The 27,086-nt window shown below is 40.4% G+C and overlaps 1 protein-coding gene across 1 annotated transcript in view; it reads left to right on the forward strand.

Annotated features, from left to right (window-relative positions):
- The first annotated feature begins 1,565 nt into the window (after positions 1–1,565).
- Positions 1,566–27,086, forward strand: part of LOC122804166 (translation initiation factor eIF-2B subunit beta-like) — a 34,398-nt gene continuing 8,877 nt past the window's right edge. Inside the window, exon 1 of the mRNA XM_044073856.1 lies at positions 1,566–1,883. Coding sequence (XP_043929791.1) covers positions 1,721–1,883 — 163 coding nt within the window. The 5' untranslated portion in view covers positions 1,566–1,720. The remainder of the gene's footprint in view (positions 1,884–27,086) is intronic.

Here is a 27,086-nt window from a genome sequence, read left to right on the forward strand (position 1 = left end):
AGGGTGCCTAGAGAGGAGTTGTGGTATTGTATGACGAAGTCGGGAGTGTCAGAAAAGTATGCAAGAGTGGTACAGGATATGTACGAGGGTAGTGTGACAGTGGTGAGGTATGCAGTGGGAGTGACAGATGCATTTAAGGTGGAGGTGGGATTACATCAAAGATCAGCTCTGTGCCCTTTCTTATTTGCAATGGTGATGGACAGGTTGACAGATGAGATCAGACAGGAGTCCCCGTGGACTATGATGTTCGCAGATGACATTGTGATCTGCAGTGAGAGTAGGGAACAGGTGGAGGAGACTCTGGAGAGGTGGAGATATGCTCTAGAGAGAAGAGGAATGAAGGTCAGCAGGACTAAGACAGAATATATGTGTGTAAATGAGAGGGAGGATAAAGGAATGGTGAGGATGCAGGGAGTAGAGGTGGCGAAGGTGGATGAGTTTAAGTACTTGGGATCAACAGTTCAGAGTAATGGTGAGTGTGGAAGAGAGGTGAAGAAGAGAGTACAGGCAGGATGGAGTGGGTGGAGAAGAGTGTCAGGAGTGATTTGTGACAGACGAGTACCAGTAAGAGTGAAAGGGAAGGTCTACAAGAGGGTAGTGAGACCAGCTATGTTATATGGGTGGCGTTGACAAAATGAATCAGAGCTTGACGTAGCAGAGTTGAAGATGTTAAGATTTGCAATGGGTGTGACGAGGATGGACAGGATTAGGAATAAGTATATTAGAGGGTTAGCCCAGGTTGGAAGGTTTGGAGACGAAGCCAGAGAGGCAAGATTACATTGGTTTGGACATGTGCTGAGGAGGGACGCAGAGTATATTGGGAAAAAGATGCTAAGGATGAAGCCGCCAGGTAACAGGAAAAGAGGAAGGCCTAAGATAAGGTTTATGGATGTGGTGACTCTGAGAGAGGACATGCAGGTGGTTGGTGTGACAGAGCAAGATGCAGAGGACAGGAAGAAATGGAAACAGTTGATCTGCTGTGGCGACCCCTAATGGGAGCAGCCGAAAGAAGAAGAAGAAGTGAAGTCTTGTTTTCCTCCTGGCTATGGGTATTGTTTGTCCTACAAGATTACCGTTTCTGTAAAATATGCCCCACTTTGGGTATGTGTAAAGATAACACCCAGTCAACCCTGCTCAACTTACTATTACTGTGACAATTACCAAGATACGTAAAAATAAATGTCGGCCAAACAACAAAACTTGAAAATAGCTTTATGAAAAATGTACTAGAGAAACCTTGTATTGGATACACAGACACTGACTCACATCACAGTCATGGTCATATATAAATGTGTGCGTGTGTATGCATGTATCCATTGCTCTCAAACACTCAAGAGACAAATGGGGACTATTAACTTGCAACACTGACAACATAAGAGAATGTGAATTAGTTTACATTTTCCGAAGTAAAAGAAATCTATAGCTCTAATGACAATTATTGTCATTATTTATTAAGTGTAATTAACCATCTTTTTCTCCAAAAGCCAACGGTCCTAGAAAGGATTAAGAGAGACAGAGCTAAAATCAATTCAAAAAATTGAAGACAGTTGAGAGGTACTTAACGCTGCCTTTCCACTACTTAAGTTTGCACTGTCCGGGTATAGAGAAAAGGAAAGTGAAATAATCCACAAGTTTACACTAGGAGGAATATTTGGTTCCCGGAAATGGTCCGTTTACGGCTTACTTCCCCTCATTCCAGGAAGGAGTAATAAGAGAGATCATGTCGCCCGGGGTTGATAAAGAAACGGAGCTTTCAGACCGGATTGAGACGTTCTTGGCCGAGCTGAAGCGTGGCGGCAACGGGCGAGGCTCGGCTGAAACGGCGAGGCAGACGGCTGGCCTGTTACGTAGGATCACTGCCCAGGCCCGATGGGGAAACGCAGGTGCATCAAGAGGGATAAACCTGTTTCATACTTTTACTAGTGAAAATAACAATAATTTGTTTAAGTTCTCCGTACACACTCAGAAGCACGAGTACTGTAATGATGCAGATAATATCCCTGGTGGTTTCAGCTCTCCAGCAGTATATAGTTGGTTTTATATCCGCTGACTTGTAAGAGCGCTAGATATCACATTAATTGCATATGTTCTCCTGATAACCTAACCTCTAATGCAGGCATATACCAGATCCATACAACCAAATGTATGGATCTGGGATATGCCTGCATTAGAAACATTTCGATATTTTGCATATACTGACAATGTGTGGTCTAGTGTCCTTAATAGTCTCCTTCTTTCATTGGAACGTGAACTAATAAATGTATTTTGCTAACTGCTTGCATCATCGTTCCACTGCACCGAATTTATGTTGTATAACTCATTGCATGTTATGGACTGTTTTCTACACTTTCTCCAGTTAAGCTTGGATCAAAACTGAAAAGGATCTTTGGACCAGTTAACCTACCCAATTGCAAGTGTAAATAAAGTTGCGTGGAGGTGGGTGAGATGATTATTGAATTTAGGTGCTTGATAAGAGTGCTTCTAAATGTTCTCTGACAGCAGGTGTGTTGTAAATGATGGTAAGGTCAAATGTATGAGGCAGGATACACTTTTTTTCAACATGCAGGTACCAGCTAAAAAAGGAGCATTTATGAAAACTGGGACTTTGCCTAAAGGTTTGCCCATATTAGGAGCAGGAAACACTTGAATGACAAGTTGCTGGAAAGGCAGGTATTTAATGTGCTGTCTGCCATGTCATTAACCCATACCAATCCTAAGATAGTTTACTTGCAAAAACATTGTAGAAATTGTGAAGTTGTTTCAGGTGTTTCTTTTACTTGCAGTTCTATGCAGTTTTACATTGAGTAGTGGAGGTTGGTGACGTGTTCAGTGGTTGCAGATTTTACAAATGCTTTATGTAGTTACTTGCTACATGCATGTAGCTGAAGGGTGACATACCCTTTACAGAAGTTGCAGTTTCCAGATTTGTTGTACTGTTAGTTATTTGTTACAACTAGTAAGTGGATGGTGTAGTGGGCAGGAAGTAGGACTGGAATCTTCATCATTATCAGCCCCCTTTTTCCATTTTCTGTATGGGGCAGGGTGACCTGTTGACATCTCTGTCTGTTTAATGCCACTCTCCTTCTTCAACACTTCTGTCATACAACCATCTACTTCTTTGCAGGATGCCCTTGTTTTCTCTTGACGTCTTTCCCAAATCTTCTTAACCAGATTGTCTTCTGCTTTTCTGCACATGTGCCCAAACTACCATAATCTGTTCCCTGATCTTTTCTGCAATTGAAGCTACTTTGGCTTCTGCTCTTGTCTTCATGTATTCGTCTGTCCTACAGTGTGTGTCCTACAGCCCTTCTCGGGCACTTCATTTCCATCACCTTTAGCTTTCTCATCTGCTGTGCCTTTACTGTCCAGGTTTCTGTACCATAAAGAAGTACTGGTTGCACCACTGTTTTGTACACCTTACTTTTCAGCTTTTTTTTTTGGCATTTTTCTGTCATACACTTCACCTGACACACTGTGCCAGTTGGATGTAGCTCCTCTGATTCTAGCTTTGACCTCTTCATTCAGATTTCTCTTCTTCTCAACCATCCCTCCAGATATCTTCCCTTCTATCTCAATTCTCAGCTTCTTCTGAACAATCTCTCCAGTTGTCTTCCCTTCTATCTCTATTCTCAGCTTCTTCTGATTTTCCCAGTTTGCTGCCACAGTCTTCTCTATTTAGTTTCATTCCATGTACCTTCAGTTTTGCATTCCATTCCCCTATCCTTTGTTGAAGTTTTTGCTTGGTGTGTGTTTGTAATGCCTCATCGTCTGCATACAGTAACTTGATTGATCTGTTCCCTCTAATCTGTTTGCTAACGTAGTCCATCACTAGTATGAACAGCAGTAGGCTTAGAGCTGAACCCTGGTGCACACCCACTCCCACTGGGAACTCCTCTGTGAGACCAAATGCTGTTCGCACTTAAGTCAGTGGGTCCTTGTACATAGCCTGCACTAATTCTAACAATGTTTCTGGAACTTCAAACTACTGCAGGACTGCTCAGCTTTCTCCAAGTCTAGGAATGCCCAGTTGGACTCTCTTCCTCATCTCTAGCTTCTTCTCAACTGTCTGTCTCTCTGCAAACATCGGATTAGTTGTGCTGCATACTGATCTGAATCTGAACTGCTTATTTTCCAGTACTCTGTTTTCTCAGTCACACTGTCCAGAACTTTCATGCAGTGTGACAGGAGTTTGATACCTCTGTACTGCCCCCAGTTGTGGATATCCTCTTTGTTCTTGTACACTGGCATGTTATCCAGTTGTCTGGGATATGCCTTTCTCTCCACACTATCAGAACTCTCGGGAGCTATTTCTCCCCTGTCTCACACAGCATCTTTATCATATCTGATGTGACCTCATTTGAGCCTGCTGCTTTCCCTGACTTCATTTTCCTTAGTGGTCTTCCTACTACTTCTAGGGTGGGCTCCTCTTTTTCTCTCATCGTATGCTGTATCTGGGGCAGTACAGCTTTAGTGTTTTTTTCTTCATTCAGAAGCTACTGGAAGTACTCCTTCCATCTGCTTTTGATGTCTTGTGGACTGGCGAGTAGGTTGTTGCTGGCATTCGTTATGAAGAGTGCCTGACTGTCATCTTTCTTTCTGTTTTTGTCTTGCAATCTGCTATAGTTTCTTTGTGCCACCACTGAGTCACTTTCTAGAAGCTGGTAGACTGTGTCCGATGCCTTGTTCTTTACTATTGCACCTCCATTCTTGGCTTCTTTGTTAGCCAATCAGTATTCCTTCCTAGCCTAGTCTGTCTTTCTGTCTCCCACTTTTTCCTGCACCCCTTCATTCATTTGATGACTACCTGGATTTTTGCATTCCGCCACCAGATTTCCTTATGTACCTTATTTCCATACCTTCCTCTGCATATATCTGTTGTACAGTCCTCACACATGCTGTTTTGAGGTGCTGCTATTCTTTTTCAGCTCCATCTATTTCTTCCTCCTCCTCTTGGGGTCCTAGAGCCCTGAGCATTTCCTTGAACTGTTGTACTTTCTTTCCAGTCAATTTCCCGGTTTTCAGCCTGGTCTGTGTTGACCTTGGAGCTTTCCCTAACCATTGTTTGCTGCTGATTATGGCATCCAGTGGTTTATGCTGTGGGGTGACTATGCAATCAGTGATTCTATATCAGTGCCCTTTCCTTACTAGGAGGAAGTCTACCTGAGTTGCATATCAGACACACACTGTTGTATGTGATCTCGTGACCATCTCTCTTTTCTTACTGAACAGTGCGTTGGCTACTATCAAGCCATTTGCCAAAGAGAAGTCTAGAATGGTGGCTTTGTCTTCCCACCCACGTGGACCCAGGCAGTCCTCGTATCCTCTTCTGTCTCTCGGTATGTGCATTCAAGTCACCCATTTTCAACACTAATTCATGTTGTCTAGCTTTATCTAGTAGGTCCTGCAGCTGCTGTCTGAATGTACTCTTCTCTTCGCTATCATAACCCTGCTTTGGGGCATAGGCTGAGATTATGACTACTGCCATATTAGGCTGGAGTCTGATTGCCATAAGTTTGTCACTAATTCTGATGACATTTCTTCACTGCCTTCTGAAGGATCTCTCTCTCAACAATTTCTATCTTGTCCTTCTCCCGAGTACTAAACTCTGGATCCCAAACCAAGTGGCTTTGCTGCACTGCCTTTCCTTCTTGTCTCTTAGATGGTGTGGAGGAGTAACTTATTGACCCCAGGCATGCTGGGTTTTACAGTGGCTACATACCATGAGGCCTTGACGTAGGTCAGAGCATCACCGCAAAATACCCATGCCCATTTGGTAACATTAGTCTGACTGAATCACCAAGAGCCATATTTTATACCATCAAGTGGCTGGCCATGCCACGGTGCATAGTCTGTGATTTGTGTTGTCCTACCTTGAGAATACTGCACATGACAGTAGATGCCCAGAGCGGTTGGTCTGTACGACGCTTCCCGCTATAGGGTACCATGTAGAGTCTGTGCTGCTGCCCACCACTCCATTTATTGGTGAGTTTAAGATAGAAACAGTTGGCATGTTATTAAGTGGAAAGAACATGAAGACTCCAAACAGGCATTGGCCATAGATCAGGCTCAAACCTTGTACCTTGTGCATGGTAGTGGAAGACCTGAACCATTATGACAACTGCTGTGTTGAATTCTCGAGGAGACAGTTGGTACAGAGAAGGATGCTGATTTTTAAATCAGGAAAATGGTCAAGTACTGTACACCTTGTTTGACATGGAAAATCATTGCCAGTACAGTTTTTGCATACTGTGAGTGTCATGTGTAGCCTTTTTCTCCATGATTATGTGAATGGAGAGGTAGTATACAAGTGTTTAAAGGAGGTGCGGTTGTTGCCTGTTGTGTTTTTTTTTTTTTTTTTTTTTTCAATGTAGATCTTTCAGGATACTGAAATTTTGACCTGTTATTTTTTTTTCCAGTTGAACTTTCACCCAGTTGTAACTCAGCATGACATAGAGAAGGGCTGTAACACCAAGCACAGCCTAGCTGTGTAGCACCAAACATAAGAATGTATATGTAATGCTGTAGGTACCTCTTCTTGGAAATCTGCCATTATAGTGAGAATTTCTTTTGTCTTGCCCTTAACCAATTAAGGTGTCTACTTATTAGGTTATGGCTACAGTTTATCTCCCAGAAAACAACAATGTGTAAAGACTTTTCATCTTCTTTTTGTGGAAGATTTAAAACTGCATAGTTCATCAGATGAGGAACTGAAACACCAAGAAAATGTCATTCTGGGGCAGGATTGTGATATTAAAGAACTCGAGCAAGAGGGAGTGTATAAATATTTGAGAATCGATGAAGGATCAACAATAAAATATGAACAAATGCAAATAAAACTTAGTAAGGAATATTTTAGAAGACTAATATCAATACTGAAAACGACCAAGTACAAGCTATAAACCAATTTCCTCATCCTGTTCTAACTTATAGTTTTGGGGTGACTGGCCCCAAAAGGTACTGGATCAGTTGGACAGGAAAATGAGAAAAATGCTTCATGATTATCAAATGATTTATAAAAAAAATCAGTGTATACCAAGATCATATATTCTTCATTCTGAAGGAGTTATAGGCCTCCTGAAATTGTTTATAGGTTCATAGGTAGGTACTAGGCTATTGGCCCTAAATTATTTTCCTGTGCCACTGTCGAGCAGAGCCACAGAAGTGATCCCCAGGGTGAATTTCCTATCTCCCATCCAATCATTAAGATTTTTCTTAGATATAGATTTGCAGTTGTAGGACTGCATACATATATGCTGGCCTCACAAGATCCAAACATAGTGAAAGTTTTAAAACATGAGGTGAACAAGTTTAAGATGGCTTCGCTGCTTAGTTTAGCAGAAGCATATCGGTGGCAAGTGGGAATGGAAATCAAACCAGAAGTAGATAAAATTCAGGCAGCAACTGAATGTGTCAAAAAGAAAAGAGAGAATATAAGGTGAAGGATTAGAAGAAATGTGGAAAATGCATAAATGTAGTTGCAAGTTGAGAGAACTCCTGGAACAGTTTCATGTCGATCAGGATCTAACACAAGACTGGTTGAGAGGTGAATTTAAACCAAAAGACGAAAGGTTAATATTGGTGGCCCAGGACATTGGAATACGTATGTGTTTGTTTACAAAGCCCATTGAAAATCTTGTTGCTGGGTGTGATACACTAATGGCAGCAGGTCTGTATATACTGAAAGGCATAGTAATGTGACAGGACTGTTGTATTGATTGTGCAAACATTACAATGTTGAAGTAGGTGAGATGCATTGGAAACACGAGCCACACCACAAAGCATTATAGAGAATGATGAAATTTATATCGCATAGGATCACTTGTTAACAGCAGTTCAAAAAATAGACAAGAAAACTAGATATAGTAGTTCATGAAAAGAAGAGAAAAGTAGCATTGATCATAGAAGGTGATACACCAGTGATTAGTGTTTTATGTACAGAGAGAAACTGTCATAAAAGACCAGGTTTTGCAGGCAGAAACGCAGGCAGTGTGGAAGAAGATGCCCAGACAGTTCCACTAGTAAGTAGTAGGAGCAATGTGTCTCTAAATACGACTGTAAATTCTTCTTTTATGATATGTTACCAATACATGTAACTCCACAAGCCGCTGTGGTGCAGCAGTAACGTTGTTGCCTCGCAGCAAGAGGTTCTCCTGTTCGGTTCTCGGCTGGAGTGCTTTCTGTGTGGAGTCTGCATATCCTCCCCGCGGTCGAGTGGCTTTCGAAAGACATGCGTGAATGGGTGTGCCTTCGCTGAAGGTTGGGTGTTGGGCTGGCAACTCGGCACCATAAAAATCTTCCCTAACCGGGAAAAGCCGAAAAGACAAACAACCAGTACATGTAACTCCATATGAATTGCCGAAGGAGTCAATTCTGGGCACATTGCAGGTGCTGTAAAGAGCACTTTTGGCTAACATCAAAGATTGAAACGATACTAATTTTGTGAACTTCATACTTTGACTTGGAAATGGGTTCCATTCTCATTGTGATGTTAAAAACCAAAAAGTCTTGTAGAAATTAAGCCAATAGTATTTCTGTGGGTAAGACTTGTAGCAGTGTTGTAACCAATGAACAGATTTGTGTGCGTGTGTGTGTGAGAGAGAGAGATTGTGATTTATGCCAATATTTTAAAAGGACACTGAAGAGGTAACTAAAGTTTTGTTACTGATCTTTGTATAAAGACTTCATGATGTAGCTTATCAGTGGTGGCTCGTGCCATCGGACTGCAGCCCGCCCAGCAAAAAGCAGCCGTACCAGCAAAAAGATTCTTGAATAAAAAAAAAAAAATCATGTTTCATGTAATTATAAAATATTTTGTTTGTTGACTGACTCGCATTCCCGGAACTCGAACTGCTCATGCTCATCAAGTTCCGTTATTTATTTATTTATTTATTTAAATTAGCAAATGAATCCGACCATTTCTGCAACTCTAGACTGCTTTACAAACAGTCCAGATAAGAGAGAAGGCATCAGTGTGATGCCAAGACGTCTGTGCGTTTTTAACTGCACAGTAAATAGAAGAGGGTTCAGACTGCCATGTCCGCAGTCACGTACATGACGTGGATGGTGGATTGCTACTTATTGGTTCTCACTCTCTTCTCAAAAAAGAGAGCAAGAAACAATCGGTAGTAGTCTGTAGCACAGCACTTACCTGGATTTACTTGTGCTACTGCCATGGACTATCGTTGGTGAAAGTTAGTTGAATAACTGAAGAAGTTCCAACTTCCTTTTATACCGTAACCTTAACTTTGTTTTTTTTTTTTTTTTTTTTTTTTTCGGCTTGCTTCTGCCCTTTACCTTGCTGGCTTGAATCAGAGTCACAGAGAGGAATAAAGAAGACAGATGGACAGTCACCTTTTACAAGTGAAGTAAAAGTTAAACTGAGGTAGGTGCCGGACTTGGCTCTGTGTACACGAGATCCTTTTTTTTTTTTTTTTTTTTTTATTTACCTTACGTGAACGCAGCAGTGGAAAAGATAAATGAATATCTGATTCTGATCATGTCGGTCTGTATATTGTATTGCCGTGCGTGTGGTCAGAACAATGTCTGCCAGTTCACTTATTTCAATTATGTAAAATTGTGTGGTCCCATTAGGTTACAAGACTGAACGTGGTTTGATCATGAGAGTTACAACAACTCGAATCTAAAAATATCTCAAACCAAAGTGCTTGCTATTATGTTTAGGAATAACACCTTACATGGCTTAGCAACACCCCTTAAGTGCACTAAAACAGTATGCATTTTGTGTATAAACAAGCTTCCTATTTATACAGCAAGTAAACCACATAACCAGATTGGTACTGTCAGGTGTACCTTTGCACTGTAGTTTCTTCTGAAAAGGCAGTTCATGTTCCTGGTTTGCTTCACAGATGTTCTAACACTAAATGTGTGACAGATGGAGAGAAGTTCCTACACAAAGTCTAGGGTACGTAACAGTGGATCATATTCATATTGCTTCATCAACAAAACACATTTGAACACAAAATAAAATATTTGACAAGTATGATCTTACTGGGAGAAGTAACTGCTCACATTTCTCTTGCTTTGAGTGCCTGGGTTCTTCACTGGGGAAGATGAAAGCTGAGACGGAGCCAAAGAAGTATTTTTGCCCAGGGGACCAACTTACTGAGTTAATCAAGGGGGATTGATTTGAAAAACTTCAGAATACGTAAAAGTTAGTAAAGATATCTCAGCATTTTAACTGAAGCTCTGTACGCTAAACGGTGTATAATGAAAATTTTCTTTAAAAATGTATACATCGTAAAACATTGTAAATTAATAATAATTTTCTTAAAAAAGGACAGCTAAATGCTTTAAAAAAGACATAGCTAAGAATTGAACCGTGGCAGACTGGAGCGTAGATAAGCCATTGCCATTCTTTATATTTAATTGGAGCTAGTGTCCAGTGCTAATTCTGGCAGTATGTGTTGCGACCTTTACACAGATAATGCGAGTACTATTAACTGCTGTTCACTGATTGTCTCACTGCTTGATAGTGACATTAATTACTTGTAAAAGATGTCCCTCCTTAAACCCCTCTTTAAACATTAGGTGGTAGTTAAGTGGACTGGAGTACCATCTTCCCTTATAGGCACTATTCTGGAAACTGTAGTTTGAAGATATGCATAAGCATTAAGTACGTCAACATGTAATATAATAACATTGTACATGGTCCACCATTGTCAGCATTCCCGGCTACTGCTTCATGAAGTGGGTGATAGTGGGTAATAAACACGCACAACTCTTGAGCTTGTTGCAGGATAAAAAGCATTCATTATTTTAAATAAAGTTGAATGTAGGCATAGCGTGATTTTAGCCGTAAGAATGCAGTTGGTTGGTAAACTAGCAACCCCTTATTCAAGGCTGCATTAGAGTTGAGGTTCTTCTGAATGCCTTTACTTTCCTTGCCTTAGTGTTGGCTTTGCTGGTCTTGTTATGTCTAGGACTTTAATACTTTGCAGTTTAGAACCAGATTGTTGCAGCTTCAAAAATATGTATTCCTTCAGGGTTTCATTATTTTCATCTGTTACTATTTGGATGTTAAAACTCTCTCTTATCTCTATTTTGACTGATACCTTTAACTTCTCAAGTTTGTCTTGTTTTAGGGTAGTTGATTTGGTCTGTGATAACATAGTTGCCAACACTTAGATTATTTATTTATTTTTTTTATAAATGAATGCTCTGTTTAGCTGAGTTAATCACACTGTAAGCCTGGGAGTATTTGTTTTGTGTTTTATTATGCCATGAAATTATGAATTTTGTTAGCAAGTTAGTGTTGTGTTTTAAATTGTCTTTTGTGTACTGCAGTTATATGCAAGTTATTTTTTCTGATGTGAGGGTGGTGGCTACTGTAGTGGGAAATGTCCTTTTCTCAAATTGCACAGTTGTCTTAAAGTTGATTGTATATTTCGGGTGGTGGGATGTACATAACTCTGCAAGGAGGGTTTTGTCCCTCACAATAAATAATGTTTTAGTTTTTCCCCCTATTCTATATAGCCCATTTTTTTCATTCTGTCAAAATTCCTGCTTCGTTTTTTATTTTTAGTTAAGTTTAAATATATTTTGAACTTCTGATAAATTGTCTTCAGTAATATGACCTTCTCTAAGATATTTCAGGTTGTGGAAAGGTCAAACATTCAAAAGAAGCAAAAGAAAAACAAAGACAGCTACTCAGACATACAGAGAACGGAAGGGGGATTGTTTGGAAGGCAAACAAATGGAGAAGTGGTGACTGTTGAAGAGCTAAGTATAGAAATGCCTACTAAGTAATCTGAATTAGACTTTGTCACATTAGTTGCAGTATGCAACAGACAGGTATTTTGACAACCTGCTGTATGGTAAAGAGCACTCGGATGCAAACAGATATCTGAGAAAAAAACTATGCCCATCTGGGTAATCATTTGAAATGTCAGGACCTGCTTTGGTGTTCATTATATTTAATGTATACTTGCTAGTGTGTTTTTGCATTATATAGCATTAGACTCGGTAATGTTAATTAAGTTATCTTCCTGTGTTTCTTTTTTATATTTCCCCCCTATTGCTGTTCTGCTTTGAAAAGAATTCATTTAAAGAATTTGTCTTTACAGTGAGTTGCTTAGCAGGCCCTGAACCTAGCAGTCATGTCAACACATTTTCTAGACATGTCAAGTACAGTAATGTTATACCCATACAAATGCAACTAATCTCATTTGCTTACTATTCCCATGGCCTAATTGACCTTTTTCTTTATTGTAGTAGAGCCAAATGTTTGGATAAGACTCCACAATATGTCAGCGCCCAACACAGTGCAAGGACCCAGAATCCCCTGCTTCCCTCTCATGCCAGTCCCCAACTTGCCTAGCTGCAAACTCAGCTCACACTACAGAGTCTAAAACTGGCTCAGACAGCAGTCACTAGCAATCCTGCAACTACAACAGTTTTAAATCGAGTCCTTTCCAAAGTGGCCATGTCGCAGCAGCTTTTTAACCCTCTGAGGGCTGCTTCAGTGATAGCTGCCCATCCAAACGGTCTGGTGGACCTTCATTTGGACCATGGATGCATTAAATGTAGGATTTCAAGTGAGTGGATTATCTTTTCCAACACAGAATCTTTCTGGCAAATTAGTGGAAAATCATTAAAGACTGAAGTTGGAAAGTAGTGACAGACATTTGAGTTTCAGATTTCATACCCTTCAGAAAATTCATACTAGTGCAATACCTACTAGTATCTTTTTAAGTTTATAAGAACAATATTTAAAATTTGTCCTTATTTTTGGGCATTTGTCCCACTTCTGTTTATGGTTTTGTCCGGATTTCTTGCTCTGAGGCTGAGAGGTATGACAAATGTGTCAGGGCCATCACCATCAGCCAGAGACATTTCAAATTGTGACATAGGTGTTGCATCCCACTCCCCCAAGTAGCGACTCTGGATGTGTCCAAGCAAGGCAAGAAGCAGTTATGCAGTGTATAACTACTACAGTGGCTTTTCATCTGTTCTTGATTCTGCAAAATGTTCTGGTTTTCTGTCATATTTTTATACTGCTGATTTATGCTTCTTCTTATTCAGAAAATGCATGTTGTTGCAGTGCCTATTGCTCTGTGTTTAAGTAGCAATGCTTTAATGACCATCGGGTAAGCTTGGCTGAGAGTGTAAGATGCAAGTAAGCTTTAATAAGCATACTGTTAGAGAATTACCAACATTGAAAGCCTTTTTGTTGTTGCCATGCAGAGAATATTTATATAACTAGATAGTGTATAAGCCTTTGGTATTGAAATGCATATGACAGTATTTGTAATAAAGGACAGGATTACAGTATTTTCAGAAGCTCATTACATTTGTTGGGGACTTGCAGTCGTCTTTGCAGGCTTTACCCATAAACTAAACATAATGCCAATCTATCATGTGTGGTCCATAAACTGTGCAGTAATCCTTTAAGCAATTTTATCTTGCACTTGTTTCTTGTTTGCTGTTCATTTTTTACTTTGATCATGTTTTTCCCCATGAAACAAGTAGATAGTTGTTGTCAGGCAGCAGGTCTTTTTTGGATAAGAAACATTTTTACAAGTGGGGGTATCGCAGAGATTGATACTTTCAGCATGTTACTTGGTACTTTTATAAAGCTGAATATAAATTATAATTAGAACTGCAGTGCAAGGAGTGGTTTGAGTTAAGTGCTGCTTGTTTTTTATACTTTATTTTGACTGGCATTCCAGTTTGTTTGTGTCTTTCAGCTTTTCCCGGTTAGGGGTCGCCACAGCGGAACTCCGGTCTGCTAATGATTGGCAGTTGATTTTTACGCACCGGCTTGCCAGGCCTGACGCACAACCTTCAGTGAAGTTACGCCCATTCACACATGTCTCCACGCAGTAGACACTCTAGCTGAGAATCGAACTGGACAGCGTCTTGCTGTGAGGTGACAACGCTACCGCAGCACCACCACCGTGGGTTTTGACTGGCATTCCAATAATGTATTAAAAAGGTAATTTATTTTTTCATGCCTCACAACCTTTTTGTTTCCATCTAGATATTAAGTAAGCAGTCATGTAGCCAATGCATTGAAATATTTTTTTCTTCTACACTTCATTTTGTCTTTATTAGACTGTCATAATGATGGTTTAGTACCCAGGGCGGTGTATTTAAAGTCCCAGTTTTTGTGGTTGTGGGCATGGCTCTGCCCCTTTCTTGTTGGTCACACCCCTTCCCATTAGCCCCACCCATTCAGCTGTCTCCTGTAGCCCCCCCTTTGATTTGAAGTCACCAGCCTCCACTGGCTTACATGTTATGTTATATTGTAAAGTGGTTTTGTATAATAATGTAGTTTTAGGTATTTTTAAATGATTGGGTTATTACAGGGAAGTGAAGTGATTTTTTTTTCCAGATAGCTGTGGGGAGGATGTATTTTATTCCAGGGAAGTGTTTTTCACTCTTCAGTTGAAAAGCTAACTGGGGTCGCACTGACTTAAGGTATTAGCACAGGGTGCAGATTGAGCCAGCTCCGCTTGTGATTGGAAACATGTTTTTTGGGGAATGTACAGATTTTTAAATCCTCCAACTTGCAGTCTGTTTTATTGGAAATGGGGATCAAATGGTTTTGACCAATTAAAATAAAAGATTTGTCAGCAGCTAATCTTTTGCTGGTGAAAGGGATGCAAACACACTATTAGAATATTGTCATGACACGGAATGTCTCTATCTTGAGAGAGATTCAACTGTATGGACAGATACACTTCCCTTTTCTATTTTTTAAAATAGAAAAAAAGCATACAATGTTCAAAGGTTTCATAGCTGGGATAAAAGATTTTTAAGTCTAACTCTATGCTCCTGTGAATGTCTTTCTTTTTCTCGGCATTGTGTGCATGCCACTTCTTGCCCGAACTCGGTCTTCCTCCCTCAACTCATAGAAATGGACCTTGAAGCTCTCTCTGTGTTTAGTGTATGTGTTTGCCTTATGTTGTTACCATTTTACTTTTATTGTACCAATGGTGACTGATAGTAGCATGCACACACGCTGAGCCCCCCCCCCCCCAAATATCTGTCTTTCTCTCTCTCTCTCTCTCTCTCTCTCTCTCTCTCTCTATCTTGCTGGCACTCTTCCCTTTTTCTGCATTTACTCCTTTTAGTTACTATTTAATTACTGCTCCCTCTGTAACATGCCCCCATTTAGTCTCTAGGTGGCAGTAGTACCTAATTATTTGATTGCTGTCCAGCTATCTTATCTCCTGGAGTTTATCCTATTCGGGGCATATATTCTATACCTAATTCTGGTGCTCTTAATACTCATTTCATTTGCTGGTTCACTTATGACAACACCTAGCTGAATAACAGCATTTTTCTTTCTAAAAATACAACAGTGAAAAACCAGCACAAAGACCGGTCTTTTTCACTAAAACCCCTAACCTTATACTGGTTTAGTCTCCTGTCTGGCATTAGCATTATATTTCCCTCTCTACAAGCACAGCCTTCCCCTGACCTACTTGATTGTTTGTTTTTCCTTCATCTCATCCTGCTCCCTTCTGGGAAAAGCCCCTTTCCGTTCGCTACACTCACTTTGCTCCCTACTTTCATTAGATTCATGCTCTCTACTCCCCTACCACACCACATTCTGTCCAGTACCCTTGACCACCCAATTTCCCCTCCTATCCAATCAGCCACTTCCCCCTCCTACTTTATTGCCCTGCCAATTTTCACACTATACTACCTCCTGCACACATCTACCAGTCCACCTATCCAAATTATTAACTCCCCCTGCTCCAACAGTAAAAACACCTTCACTGTTACTCCTCAGCTGTTCCTTTACAACTCTTCAATATGTCCCCTCAACCCTCCTCCTCTTTCTAGCTCTGCCTACCATACATCACTTCATTACATCACACCAGCACCTACTGTCTCTTACTATCACTACCCTCACAACAACCCTCACTCACTTCTAATCTCTCCTTCTCTATTTCCAGTATTACCCTCCAACCTCTTTACAATCCACGTATATCCAAACGTATCTCTTTCCACTTGTTTTAAGCCTAGAACTCCCTGTACTGTAGACCTACTCTCATTTTTGCTTTATTTCTTAGATACTCTTCTCTTGGATGGAGATATCCATCCCAATCCAGGTCCAACCACCTCTACCACTAACAACATTCACCTTCTGCCTCACCCCCACAGTCTTTACCCCAATTCCAAATTCCACCTTCTAAATGACTAACTATTTTCTCTTAGAACATCCAAAGCATCGTAAATAAAACTACCTTAACTCTCCCCATATCTTAACCCTGTCTGACACCTGGTTAGGGCCTCACACCTCTAACTCCAAAATCTTACCCTTGGTGTACAACATCTATCGGGTAGACAGAGCACAAAAGAGAGGTGGTGGTGTTGCAATCCTCTACTCCAACCAACTTACTATCTCTCCAGTCTCAACTTCCTTTATCCAGTTTTGCTCCTGCAGAAATCCTCATTGTAAACTGCCATCTTAACTCCCATAAAAAAATTGCCATCCTATCCATCTATATCCCCCAGGTGATAACATCCCTATTTTTTGAAAAGTTTCAGCTCGCCCAAAATATTCCTTACAAAACCATTATACGTGGTGACATTAACCTCGATTGGACTTCACTTCCCCTACTCTTGGCCTCAATCTGTACGGTTTCCATCAACTCATTTCTTCCCCAACCAGAACCAACAGCAACTCTACCTCTGGATCTATCATAGACTGGATCCTCACTTCTGACCCTTCTGTCTATCAAAACCAAAGCATTCTTCCTAACTCTGAGTGACCATTCCCCTGTCTACTCTCAACAGGCACTCAAAGAACACCTCTATAGAGAATGTCGTAATCTGACTCAATTCGTCCCAGACAAATTTAACATACTTTCCAGCGTCAGCCGGACCTTCTTTTATAACCTTCCCCTTAATACTGTAACTGCATTCAACAAAATATTTCTTGACATGCTGAACACTATGGCCCCATCCAGAAAAATCTGGGTGAAATGAAACTGTGCCCCCTGGCTCACGAAGCAAACACTCTTTATGCATCAAAGGCATGCTGCCTGGAAAATTTGGATCAAAAATAAAACTCCAATGCTACTCCAACATTACAAAACTTAGAAATAAGTGTAAAAAGCTAATCATCAAAGATAAAAAAAAAAAATCCTTCTTCGATTCCAGTCACTGTAGCTCACATACATAAAAAATTTTGGTCCACTGTTAATAAAATCCTCTACATTAATACCCCTCCTACCCCCAACCCCCCTCTTAATACTGCCACAGAGACTGCTGTTCTTTTAAATAAACATTTCTTCATAGAAACAATTTAAAGACTAACTCAACATAGTCCCACTGCCTTTACTCTGCCTTTACCCCCAGTCCATCTTCCACTAATACCTTCTCTTTACAACCTGTTCCCACTGCCTTTATCAAATCCCAATTGAATAAACTCGGACCATGCTCACCCTCTTACAACCTACCTCCCCACTTCCTTAAAACTGCAGCCAGTTCTATCACCTACTCAGTTTCTATCCTCCTCAGTTGTTCTATCACCGAGGCTCTTGTTCCCGATATATGGAAATCCTTTTATACACAATCCCTCTCCACAATGGAGATAACTCCACAGACCCCTCAAACTATTGTCCCATAGCTAGCTATACTATCCCCACTTTCCAAAATACTCCGAATGTTCATGGGTTCATACTAGGCTATCTGCCCGAGGGCATTTACAAGCCTAGCCCATAGTTTTGTGGCTTACGCCACCCCTTTAGTTTGGAGAAACTATGCCCATTATTTTGCTGTGCCTCTGTCGAGCAGTGACACTGAGGTAACCCCTGGGGTGTATCTGCGATCTCCCATCCATTGGTCAGGATTCCTCTTGAACAAGGCCAGCGAGGTGCTCTGCCTCACATATACCGGGATTTTGTTCCACAGCATAGGGAGTCTTTGGGTGATGAATCTATCCCTCCAGCACGTCCTATTAATAACCGTGTCGAGGTTTAAGTCTCCCGCCCTTGTGGCTCTGAGGGATCTAGATTTTTTGAGATGAAGCATGTTCATCAAATCTGGGTTTGACATGGCCTTGTATGTCAGGCACAGGTCACCTCTGAGCAAGCGGTAAGCAACTGAATATAGCTGGAGTTCTTTCAGTCGGGCAGCATAAGACAGATGTTTGAGGCCCTTTATCCTTTTGGTGAGGAACTTTGTGGCCTCTCCAGCTGCTGCAAGTGTCGGGTCAGATACATTCCGAATGGGGCATTGTACTCAATCATTGGTCTGATGAGTGATGAGTATAGGGAGACTATGACCTCCCTTGATCTAGATGTGAATCCCTTCATGAAAAGGTGGGCAATGTAGAAGGTCTTCCTAACTACTTTAGCAATATGAGTGTCGAATGAAAGGCTACTGTCAACCTGGGTCTCCAGGTCCCTGATAACTTCTTCTGTGATCAGTGGATTGCCACCTATATGGTAGCTAGGGGTAACCTTGTTTTTCCCGAAGCGTATGACTATGCATTTCTTGGCATTTAACTTTAGGCCATGGCTCTGGCACCAGTTATCCGTTTCTGTGAGACCCTTCTGAAGGATATCTGTGTCAGATGTGTTTTCGACTATGGCGCCCAGTTTGCAGTCATCTGCAAACATTGTCAGCCATAACCCTCCTGTGTTTGCTTGTACTTCAGAAAAGTAGATGCCAAACAAGAGTGGGCCCAGGACTGAGCCCTGTGGGACACCACTTGTGACAGGCTTTGAGTCTTACATGGCGCCAGCAACTCTGACCCTGTGGGTTCTGTCACTCAGCCAGTTTGCAACCCATCTTGTAATGTATGGGTTTACATTTAAGTTGATGAGTTTTTCAATGATACCCAAGTGGGGTATTGTATCGAAAGCCTTCGCCAGGACTAGGTAGGCTGTATGGACTGCCTTTCCCTCGTCAATGGCCTTGGTGACTGTTTCAAAAAAGTCAACCAAGTTTAAAAGGCATGATCTGCCTTTGACAAAGCCAAACTGGGTTGGATCCAAAGTCTGCAAATTCCCTATGTCTTTATTTATGAGATCCATTATGATCTCAGACATGCATCTGGAGCGTTTCTCCCCGGGCCTCCGCTGAAAACAGGCTCTGTGGAACCTAGTCGGACATTCCCGGTCAACAAATGTTAAATAAATAAATAAATAAAATAAATCCTCTCCATGGCTTTGCAGACAAGGCTTGTCAAGCTAATGGGACGGTAATTTCCAGGGTCGGTGGAGGCACCGCCTTTGTGAAGTGGGACCACAGTCGCTGTGCGCCTCTCCCTGGGTACGTATCCGGAGGTGAGACTAAGATTAAACAGCTGTCCTAACTGTGGGTTTAATTCCTCGTTGAGTTCATGGAGCACACAGCCGGGGACACCATCAGGTCCCATGGATGCTGTGTTCTTTGCCTTGGAGAGAGCAGTTCTCACCTGGGCGTTAGAGATGTTTGGGGGGCTACAATCATTTGGTATAGATATCTCTCCTTTTGGGGGGGGAGAAGTTTGCACTGAACCTGTCAGCCAGCATGTTGGCAATGTCTGTAGGATCAGTATCTTCACATCATTTTGGACTAATTCTGAGCATATCTGGGAGTTTCCTCCTAGGTTTCTGACATAGCTAAAGAATGCCTTATGGTTGTCTTTAGAGTCCTTAGCTATTTTTCTCTCAAAATTAGCTTTGGATGATTTTATGAGAGCTCTTAGCTTTTTACTTATAGTGATCAGCGGTGTCTTACCTTTTAAGGATTTTGCTCTATCTTGTAGTAGCTTTCTCCTTTTGTTGTAGAGTTTGTTTATGGCTGGGGCCTGGACGCTTGCCTTTGGTACAAAGAGTCTTTGTTTTGCTTGGGATTGCCTGATCCATGCAGCCCTGCAGGTGCTGGTAGAAGGCATTTGTAAGTGATTCAGCGGTTTGAGTAATGTTTACCGCCGGCTCGGGGGCCTTAAAGGAGACCACACTAGTGTGTTCACTCCCAGCTACTTACACTTGCTTGATAATCTCTTAACTCCCATCCAGCACGGCTTTAGACCCCACCACAACACATCTACTGTACTACTCTCATTCACCCAAACAATAGCAGAAGCCAGTGATAAAAATCTACTTCTCTCCTGTCTATTCTTTGATCTCTCTCCAAGGCTTTCGATATTGTCTCCTACTCTAAACTGTTAACTAAACTTTCAGACCTTTATCTTTCAACCCCCTCTATATCCTGGTTCTCTAGCTACTTATCTAACAGACTACGATCTATACGCTGGCAAACTGTATCCTCTTCATTTCTGCCTGTCAACACAGGGTCCTCTCTTATTCATTATCTTTACTAACAACTTACACTCCACCACTAACCTCTCAACTCTTTAACAATATGCTGATGACTCCACCCTTATTACCACTGCCCGCAACATCCCTAAACTCCTTTCTCTTACCAAAGACGCTTTCACATCTATTGAAACCTAGCTCACTGACAATCGATTAATATTAAACCCCAAAAAAACTAAACTTCTTTTCTGTCCTAACCCCTGTCATGACATAAATCCTCCATCACCTCTCTTAACAATACCACCATCAGACCTGAACCACATACTAAATTACTTGGTGTCCCCATCGATGGTGAATTAAAATTCAATAATCATATCAACCAGTGTAAAAAAAAAAAAAAACAAAACAAAAAAACACCACAGCTCTTCCTCCTGTGCCAAAATCATAAATTCTTTTCTCCCTCCTCAAAACCCTCCCTAGCCATATCACTCCTCTTACACTTTTTTTTGTATGCAGCCCCAGTCCTTACTAACCTTCAGTTTTCTCTTCTCCGTACATTGAAACACACCTACAATAAAATTGCTACATTTGCTACCAACCTTCCTTACAAATCCCACCACTGCCTTGCTCTTGAGTCTTTGCAATGGCCTGAATTCCCTAAACAACTTCTTCCTCTATTTCATATTACACACTCAGTTCTTCATAACCCTACTTCCTGCCCCTCTATCTCGAATATTATATCATAATATATCCGACGTCGGCTCCATACATCTGATAAGCATCTGGATATCTACAAACCTTCAAGAAATATTGGCAAGTCCATTATATAATTACTCAGTAGCTCACTACTAGAACGCCCTTCCTCATAATAGAAGCATTCCCCATAAGTCCCAATTCAAACTTGAACTTAAACACTACCTACAAAACCCCTGGTCCTGTCCCTATCTAGCTTCAACCTGATCCTACTTACCTTCCTTCTAATTCCTCTTCCTCACTCTCACTAGCTTTCTTTCCCCTCTTTTAACTCTCATACATACCAACTCCCACTTCTAGTAATATTCCTTTTTTCTTTGCATTCCACACTATCATATTGTTACTGTATATATGTGTGTGTATATATATATATATATATATATATATATATATATATATGTATATATGTATATATGTATGTGAGGTCACTATCATTAAAGGAGAATTAACGCGACTTATTGAAGTGATGAGTCAGGCTGATGAGCGGAATGAAGGTTCCAACATGCCCCTGACGTCATCACAGAGTGTTGGTAGCGTCGGACGTGTTTCCAACAGTCAAGGCTTTGGAGATTTAATGGTTACTGATGGAAGGGGACCCTCTCATAGGATTTTTACCGAACCAAACACTGAAACCGAGGACCAAGTGAGAACCTCGGTTCTTCAGGGCAACAATTCGGAGGACGGCTTTCTGGTGTTAGGAGCGAAACCAAAACGAACAGTACCCAAAAAGACTTATTCTGTAGTGGCAGGTCAGTCTCGTTGAAGTGCTGTTAACAAACCGCTTATTATTAACTCTGAGCCTGGTATCCCGGGTGTAGAACTTCGAGATTTGGATGCATTTTTGAAAGTAAAATGCAGTTTTTCTTCTCCTAATGAAGTGTGGCTTGGTTCATAGGTTAGTACTAGGCTATCAGCCCTAGGGCCTATACAAGCCTAGCCATAACAATTCCCTGAATATTTCTTCCCACATTATTTACTTTCCTGGACCCCTGTCTAGCAGGGCGACTGACGTGATCCCTGGGGTGAATTTCCTTTCTCCCATCCAATCATCAAGGTTCCTCTTGAAGAGGTCCAAAGAGACACTCTGCTTGACATGTATGGGCAATCTATTCCAGAGTCTGGGGAGTCTCTGGGTCAGAAACCTATCCCTCCAACATGTTTTGTTTATTGTGATGACAAGGTTTAGATCCCTGGAGCGTGTAGCTCTGAGGGATTGGGATTTCTTTAAGTGTAGCATGTCCAACAGCTCTGGGTTTGACATGGCCTTGTATGTTAAGCAGAGATCGCCTCTGAGTAGACGATATGCGACAGAGTATAGCTGGAGTATTTTAAGGCGGTCAGCATAGGGCATCTGCTTTAGGCCTGTGATTCTTTTAGTGAGGTATTTCTGAGGCCTTTCCAGTTGTTGCAGATGTCTTGAGAGGTACATACCAAATGGGGCATTTTCTGTCAAATGGTTACAATAAAGAAGGGAACAATACCAATTTTAAAACATTAAGAGACCTTATTCATGAATTTGGTCACAAACTGGGGACTATCAAGGCTTTACAGCTTGATAATATGTACCTACAAAAATGTATAGATTCAAAACTAGTACCGATGGGTTTGCGATTTTTTCAAGCAACCCATCAGTGTGGATATGACTGAAAATGATATTAATGAATGTAACAAAATGATTGATTTTGGGACACGTTTTATGGAATTTATTATTACTTGCAATGATAGTAAAATGTGTAGATTAATGAAGGAAGTAGATGAATTGAATGAAAAAATTGTTTGCGATTTGTTGTTTTCACAGTGGGAAACCTTGTATTCCAAGTAATTCGATGATGCAGAGAAAAGTAGTATTAAGATTTTTGACAGAAAATGTAAGAAACTGCAGAGGGATATGGAACAATACAGCCTATAAATATAGCCTATAAATGGAACACAAGTGAGAAGTACAAAGGGAAGGATCAAGGTTTGGAAAGTAAGAATGTTAGCTACCAAAGGCAGAATGAAGGTGGGAACAATCAAAAACATTTTTTAGGGAAGCAACAGGGATGGAAGGACTACAAGGGGGATTATCGGAAACACGAATAGCAATGGGAACACGACAATCGGAGAAAGAGAGGTGTACCATACCAAGGGGTGTGGCTGGGAAACCAACAGCAAAAACACATGTGGAACAAGAGATAGTGCAGTCCCATAGGTTTCAATTTACCCTTGGGGACTTCAGTATATTCAATTATACAACATATAAATTAGAGAAGGAACATTTTTTGTTATTTGTCAAAGGTATGAAATATGTACCCAATTGTGGATTTGGCATAGTGGACAATATTGTTGAATTCAAGAAATTTTTGAGGAAATTAAATCTTGAACTATTTTTTCATAGTGAAAATAAATATGAAATTAAAAGTGACTTAAGGAAGAAAAGTCAGTTCACTCCCCCCATGCATAACACTGTAGTGCCATATGAGAAGGTGGTAACAGACGAATCGTACAGATATTGTGAAATAATAACTAAAAAGAAAAAATACAATTTAAGTAGAAAAGAACAAACAGTTTTTAATGAAATATGTGCTAATCACAATATAAGGATAATGACCCCCGACAAAGGCGGGGGAATTGTGTTACATTTTCTGTGCGTACTCATTTGCATCATATATCGAATACTAAATAATTCTGGGAATTATGAAATCTCTTCTATAAACCAAATAAATATTACCCATAGGAGAATTGACTTATACCTCAAGGAATATTTAATGGATAATAGAATAGACAAAGAAATGCATCAATTTTTAAAAGCAGAACATCCAGTATTGGCTACAATAGTGAGGATATCCAAGATTCATAAAAATATGGAGGATCCCCCATTTCGACCTATCATTTCAGGTAGTAAAAGTAAGACCTTTCCTTATGGAAAAGTAATAGATGGCTAAAAAACATTTATAGCATGGTCCCACACATTGTCAAAGATTCTTGGGAATTTTTGAGCAGGATAAAACCCCACCTGTGGACTATTGATGTGGTCGACCTATTTTCTTGTATACCTAGAGAAGATGGAACAACTAGGTTTATTAACAGTATACAGAAGTATACACAATTGGAATGGGAGAAAGTTGTTTTATTGGAAGAATTTATGGGTATTGTGCTGGATAATAATTGTATGTATTATGAAGGTGAACATTACAGACAGACCCGAGGTGTTGCTATGGGGGCCGCGTGTGCCCCTATGTTTGCAAACCTTGTTCTGTTAGATTGGGAGGATGAACATATGTTCACCAATCAATGGTACCAGTTCATTAGTTGTTACATCAGATTTTTGGACAATATATTTATATTGTGGACTGGCACCATGGACGAAATAATGTTATTTTTAGAATATCTCAACACTTCCAGCCCATACTTAAAATTTACCCACAAATGTGACAAAAGAGGTATATCATATCTTGATACATATATCTATACTACGAGTAAAGGTTTTAGGTCAAAGATATATAGAAACGATACCTTTAGTAACACATACTTGGAATTTTCCAGTAATCATCCATGGAAGCAAAAGAAAAGTATAATTAAGGGGCAATGTATAAGAGCAGCCCGGATGACATCGGACTATTCGGAGATGGTTAAAGAAATTGACCATATAGGAAATATGTTTAGAGAAAGGGGGTACCCCAATAAACTTATTTTCTGTCAGTTTACTATTCTAAATTCTCTGAAATCAATTTACACACACAGGATACACTGCTTCCTTGAAATAAATCAACTTTAGGCTCAGTCTGCGCAATGTTCTGCCTGGAATTTGATGTACTTTAATTTTTCCCTTTGGAATTTTATGATGTGTGCGGCTAGCTGTGTACTACATGGTCTGTCTTGAGTCAAAATCACTACCCAGTACTTTGCTGTTCTTTCATTGTACTTTTTCATTCCGGTCTGCTAGCCATTAGGACCCCAAATGCTGCACACATGCTCAGGTCAGTAGCAAAACATTTACATTTACTCTTGTCCCTCCTTACACCATGTTAAAGTGCAGTTTAAAATATATGTATAAATAACATTAATTACCTTTTTAGTCTTCAGTCAAGAATAACTTTTCAGGATGTGCAAAACCTATTTTCTTTTTATTTAAATCCACATACGTCAGCACTGGGAGACTACCTTCACAGTTTAAAAATCAGCCTCACCAAGCAGCAAAATACACAATTTTTATTTCCTTTTCTTATCAGTATCATGCATGCCGAATACTGACATTGACTAATAGTGTCTCTGCAAACCCTCGTGTTTCTCGCTTAGTGCTGCAAGTGAACACTCAACAATCATGTTTTTAATAACAATATAATGTTTTAGAAAAACACAAGCCATCTGACTTGTTAATCAGTCTTGTTTCCTGACCTTGTATATTTCAGTGCCAATAACATTCTAACTCCCCAGCATTCCTTGTAGTTATCCATCTCAGCCTGGGAAGGTCAGAGTTTACACAAAACAAAATCAATCTCTTTTACTTTGTGTACTTTCCTCCCTTCCTGGGCATTCCAGACTCTGTAGACCATAGAACATCCTTAAACCATTTCAGCACTTTCTTTACCTTCAGTCATCTGTTAAAACATTTTACAGCTTAATAATAGAATGCAGTTGTGAAATACTTAGAGCTACAATAAGTATTTGTGGTTTGCATAACTATGCATGTGTACTACAAACCATTTTTAACATGAACAAATATTAAATAATTTAAGCATATTTGTGAAGAAATTGTACATTAATATGCATTTTGCGTAGATTAATCATGAGAGATGCATTTTTCTCTAACACACCTATGATACCCTGTCCGTCTCGCCTTCATTTCAATTTTCTTCCTTTCTCTAAGTGATTTTTGGTTGGATTCCACCTATCTTTTGGAAAAATTCGAGGGTCAGTAGTTTTGAGTGATTTGGTGAGTGTATATGGTGATCACCTTATTCATCATTCTGTTTTAATAACTTTCTTTTGCAGTATTTATTTATTTTTGGTTTGAGTACCTTCTCTTCTTGTTAAAATATTGCTATCTTAGAGTTGTGCTGAGACTTTTTTTTTTTCTCCATTGGTGTGTCTCAGGGTTTGGGCCCCTCATTGACTATCATGTCTCATTCCTCTAAGCGTGACTGCAACAGGAAAATTACTCATATCAACAGATGTGTACTAACCGTATCCATAGATGTGTACGTTGGCAAAATATGGCAGGAATCAAGTTTGCGGACTTTAGGCAGAGTTAGCAAGGTGATTTTAAGAAGATGAAGAAAGCAACTTCTTACCTTTTTGTTAGAATGTCAGGTTAGGAAAGTCTGAGCAACTCCCATTTGCTTCTGTCATATCTTCAGCTGTATCCTTTCATCAGCTTAGCAGTACATTTGGTTTTCCAGTGAAGCTTTGCTCGGCTAAACTACCTTTCTTTGTAAGATGAATTGGCCAGTTTGTTAATCAGCCACTGAGTCTAAAAATGATGAACTGGTTAAGATCAAAGCCATATGTTCTGTTCAACAGGTGCAGTTGTTCAACCCACATCAGTGCAGGATTCTTACTTCTCTTCCTTTGAGGGTGATGGTGATTTCTTCATCAAAGTCTGCTTCTCCAACATTATCTCTGCCTGTTTTGATTCAAGACCTTCTGCTCTTCCCCATCAGTCTGGAGTCTCCTGCTGTACTGTTCTTGATTATGCTGGGCTTGCTAAGGCTGTTATGGAGCTGCAACTATGGCAGATAGTTTCTGCCATTTGTCTCTGTAAGATAAACCTTTGAGATGAGCAAAGGAGGCTCCATATGTGAGTGACCCTTTCTCTCTTGACCCTAGATATTAGAGTTCAACTTTAGGTCCCAGAACGTAATCCTTTGAGTGCACATTCCCTTACACTGGCCCCTCTGGTGTTGGAAGGGTCCATGTCAGTACTTGTTCTCTATTTACGAGGTCATGTTGGTTCTTTATTAGGTCTTATGATATCCCTTCTGATACTTGTTTGTCTGTCTTTGTCTGGATTGTCTCATTCTGTTCCTATGCCATCTTTTCTGGCATTGGTTCAGCCGCTTCTAGTTGAATGATGCATCTGGCAACTGTCCACCCACCCAATGTTTGGTAGATCAGCATCAGTAGTCC

The sequence above is a fragment of the Protopterus annectens genome, chromosome 6.part0 (assembly GCF_019279795.1).
Source record: "Protopterus annectens isolate FY-2018-M chromosome 6.part0, PAN1.0, whole genome shotgun sequence".
In the NCBI taxonomy this organism is placed as follows: domain Eukaryota; kingdom Metazoa; phylum Chordata; order Ceratodontiformes; family Protopteridae; genus Protopterus; species Protopterus annectens.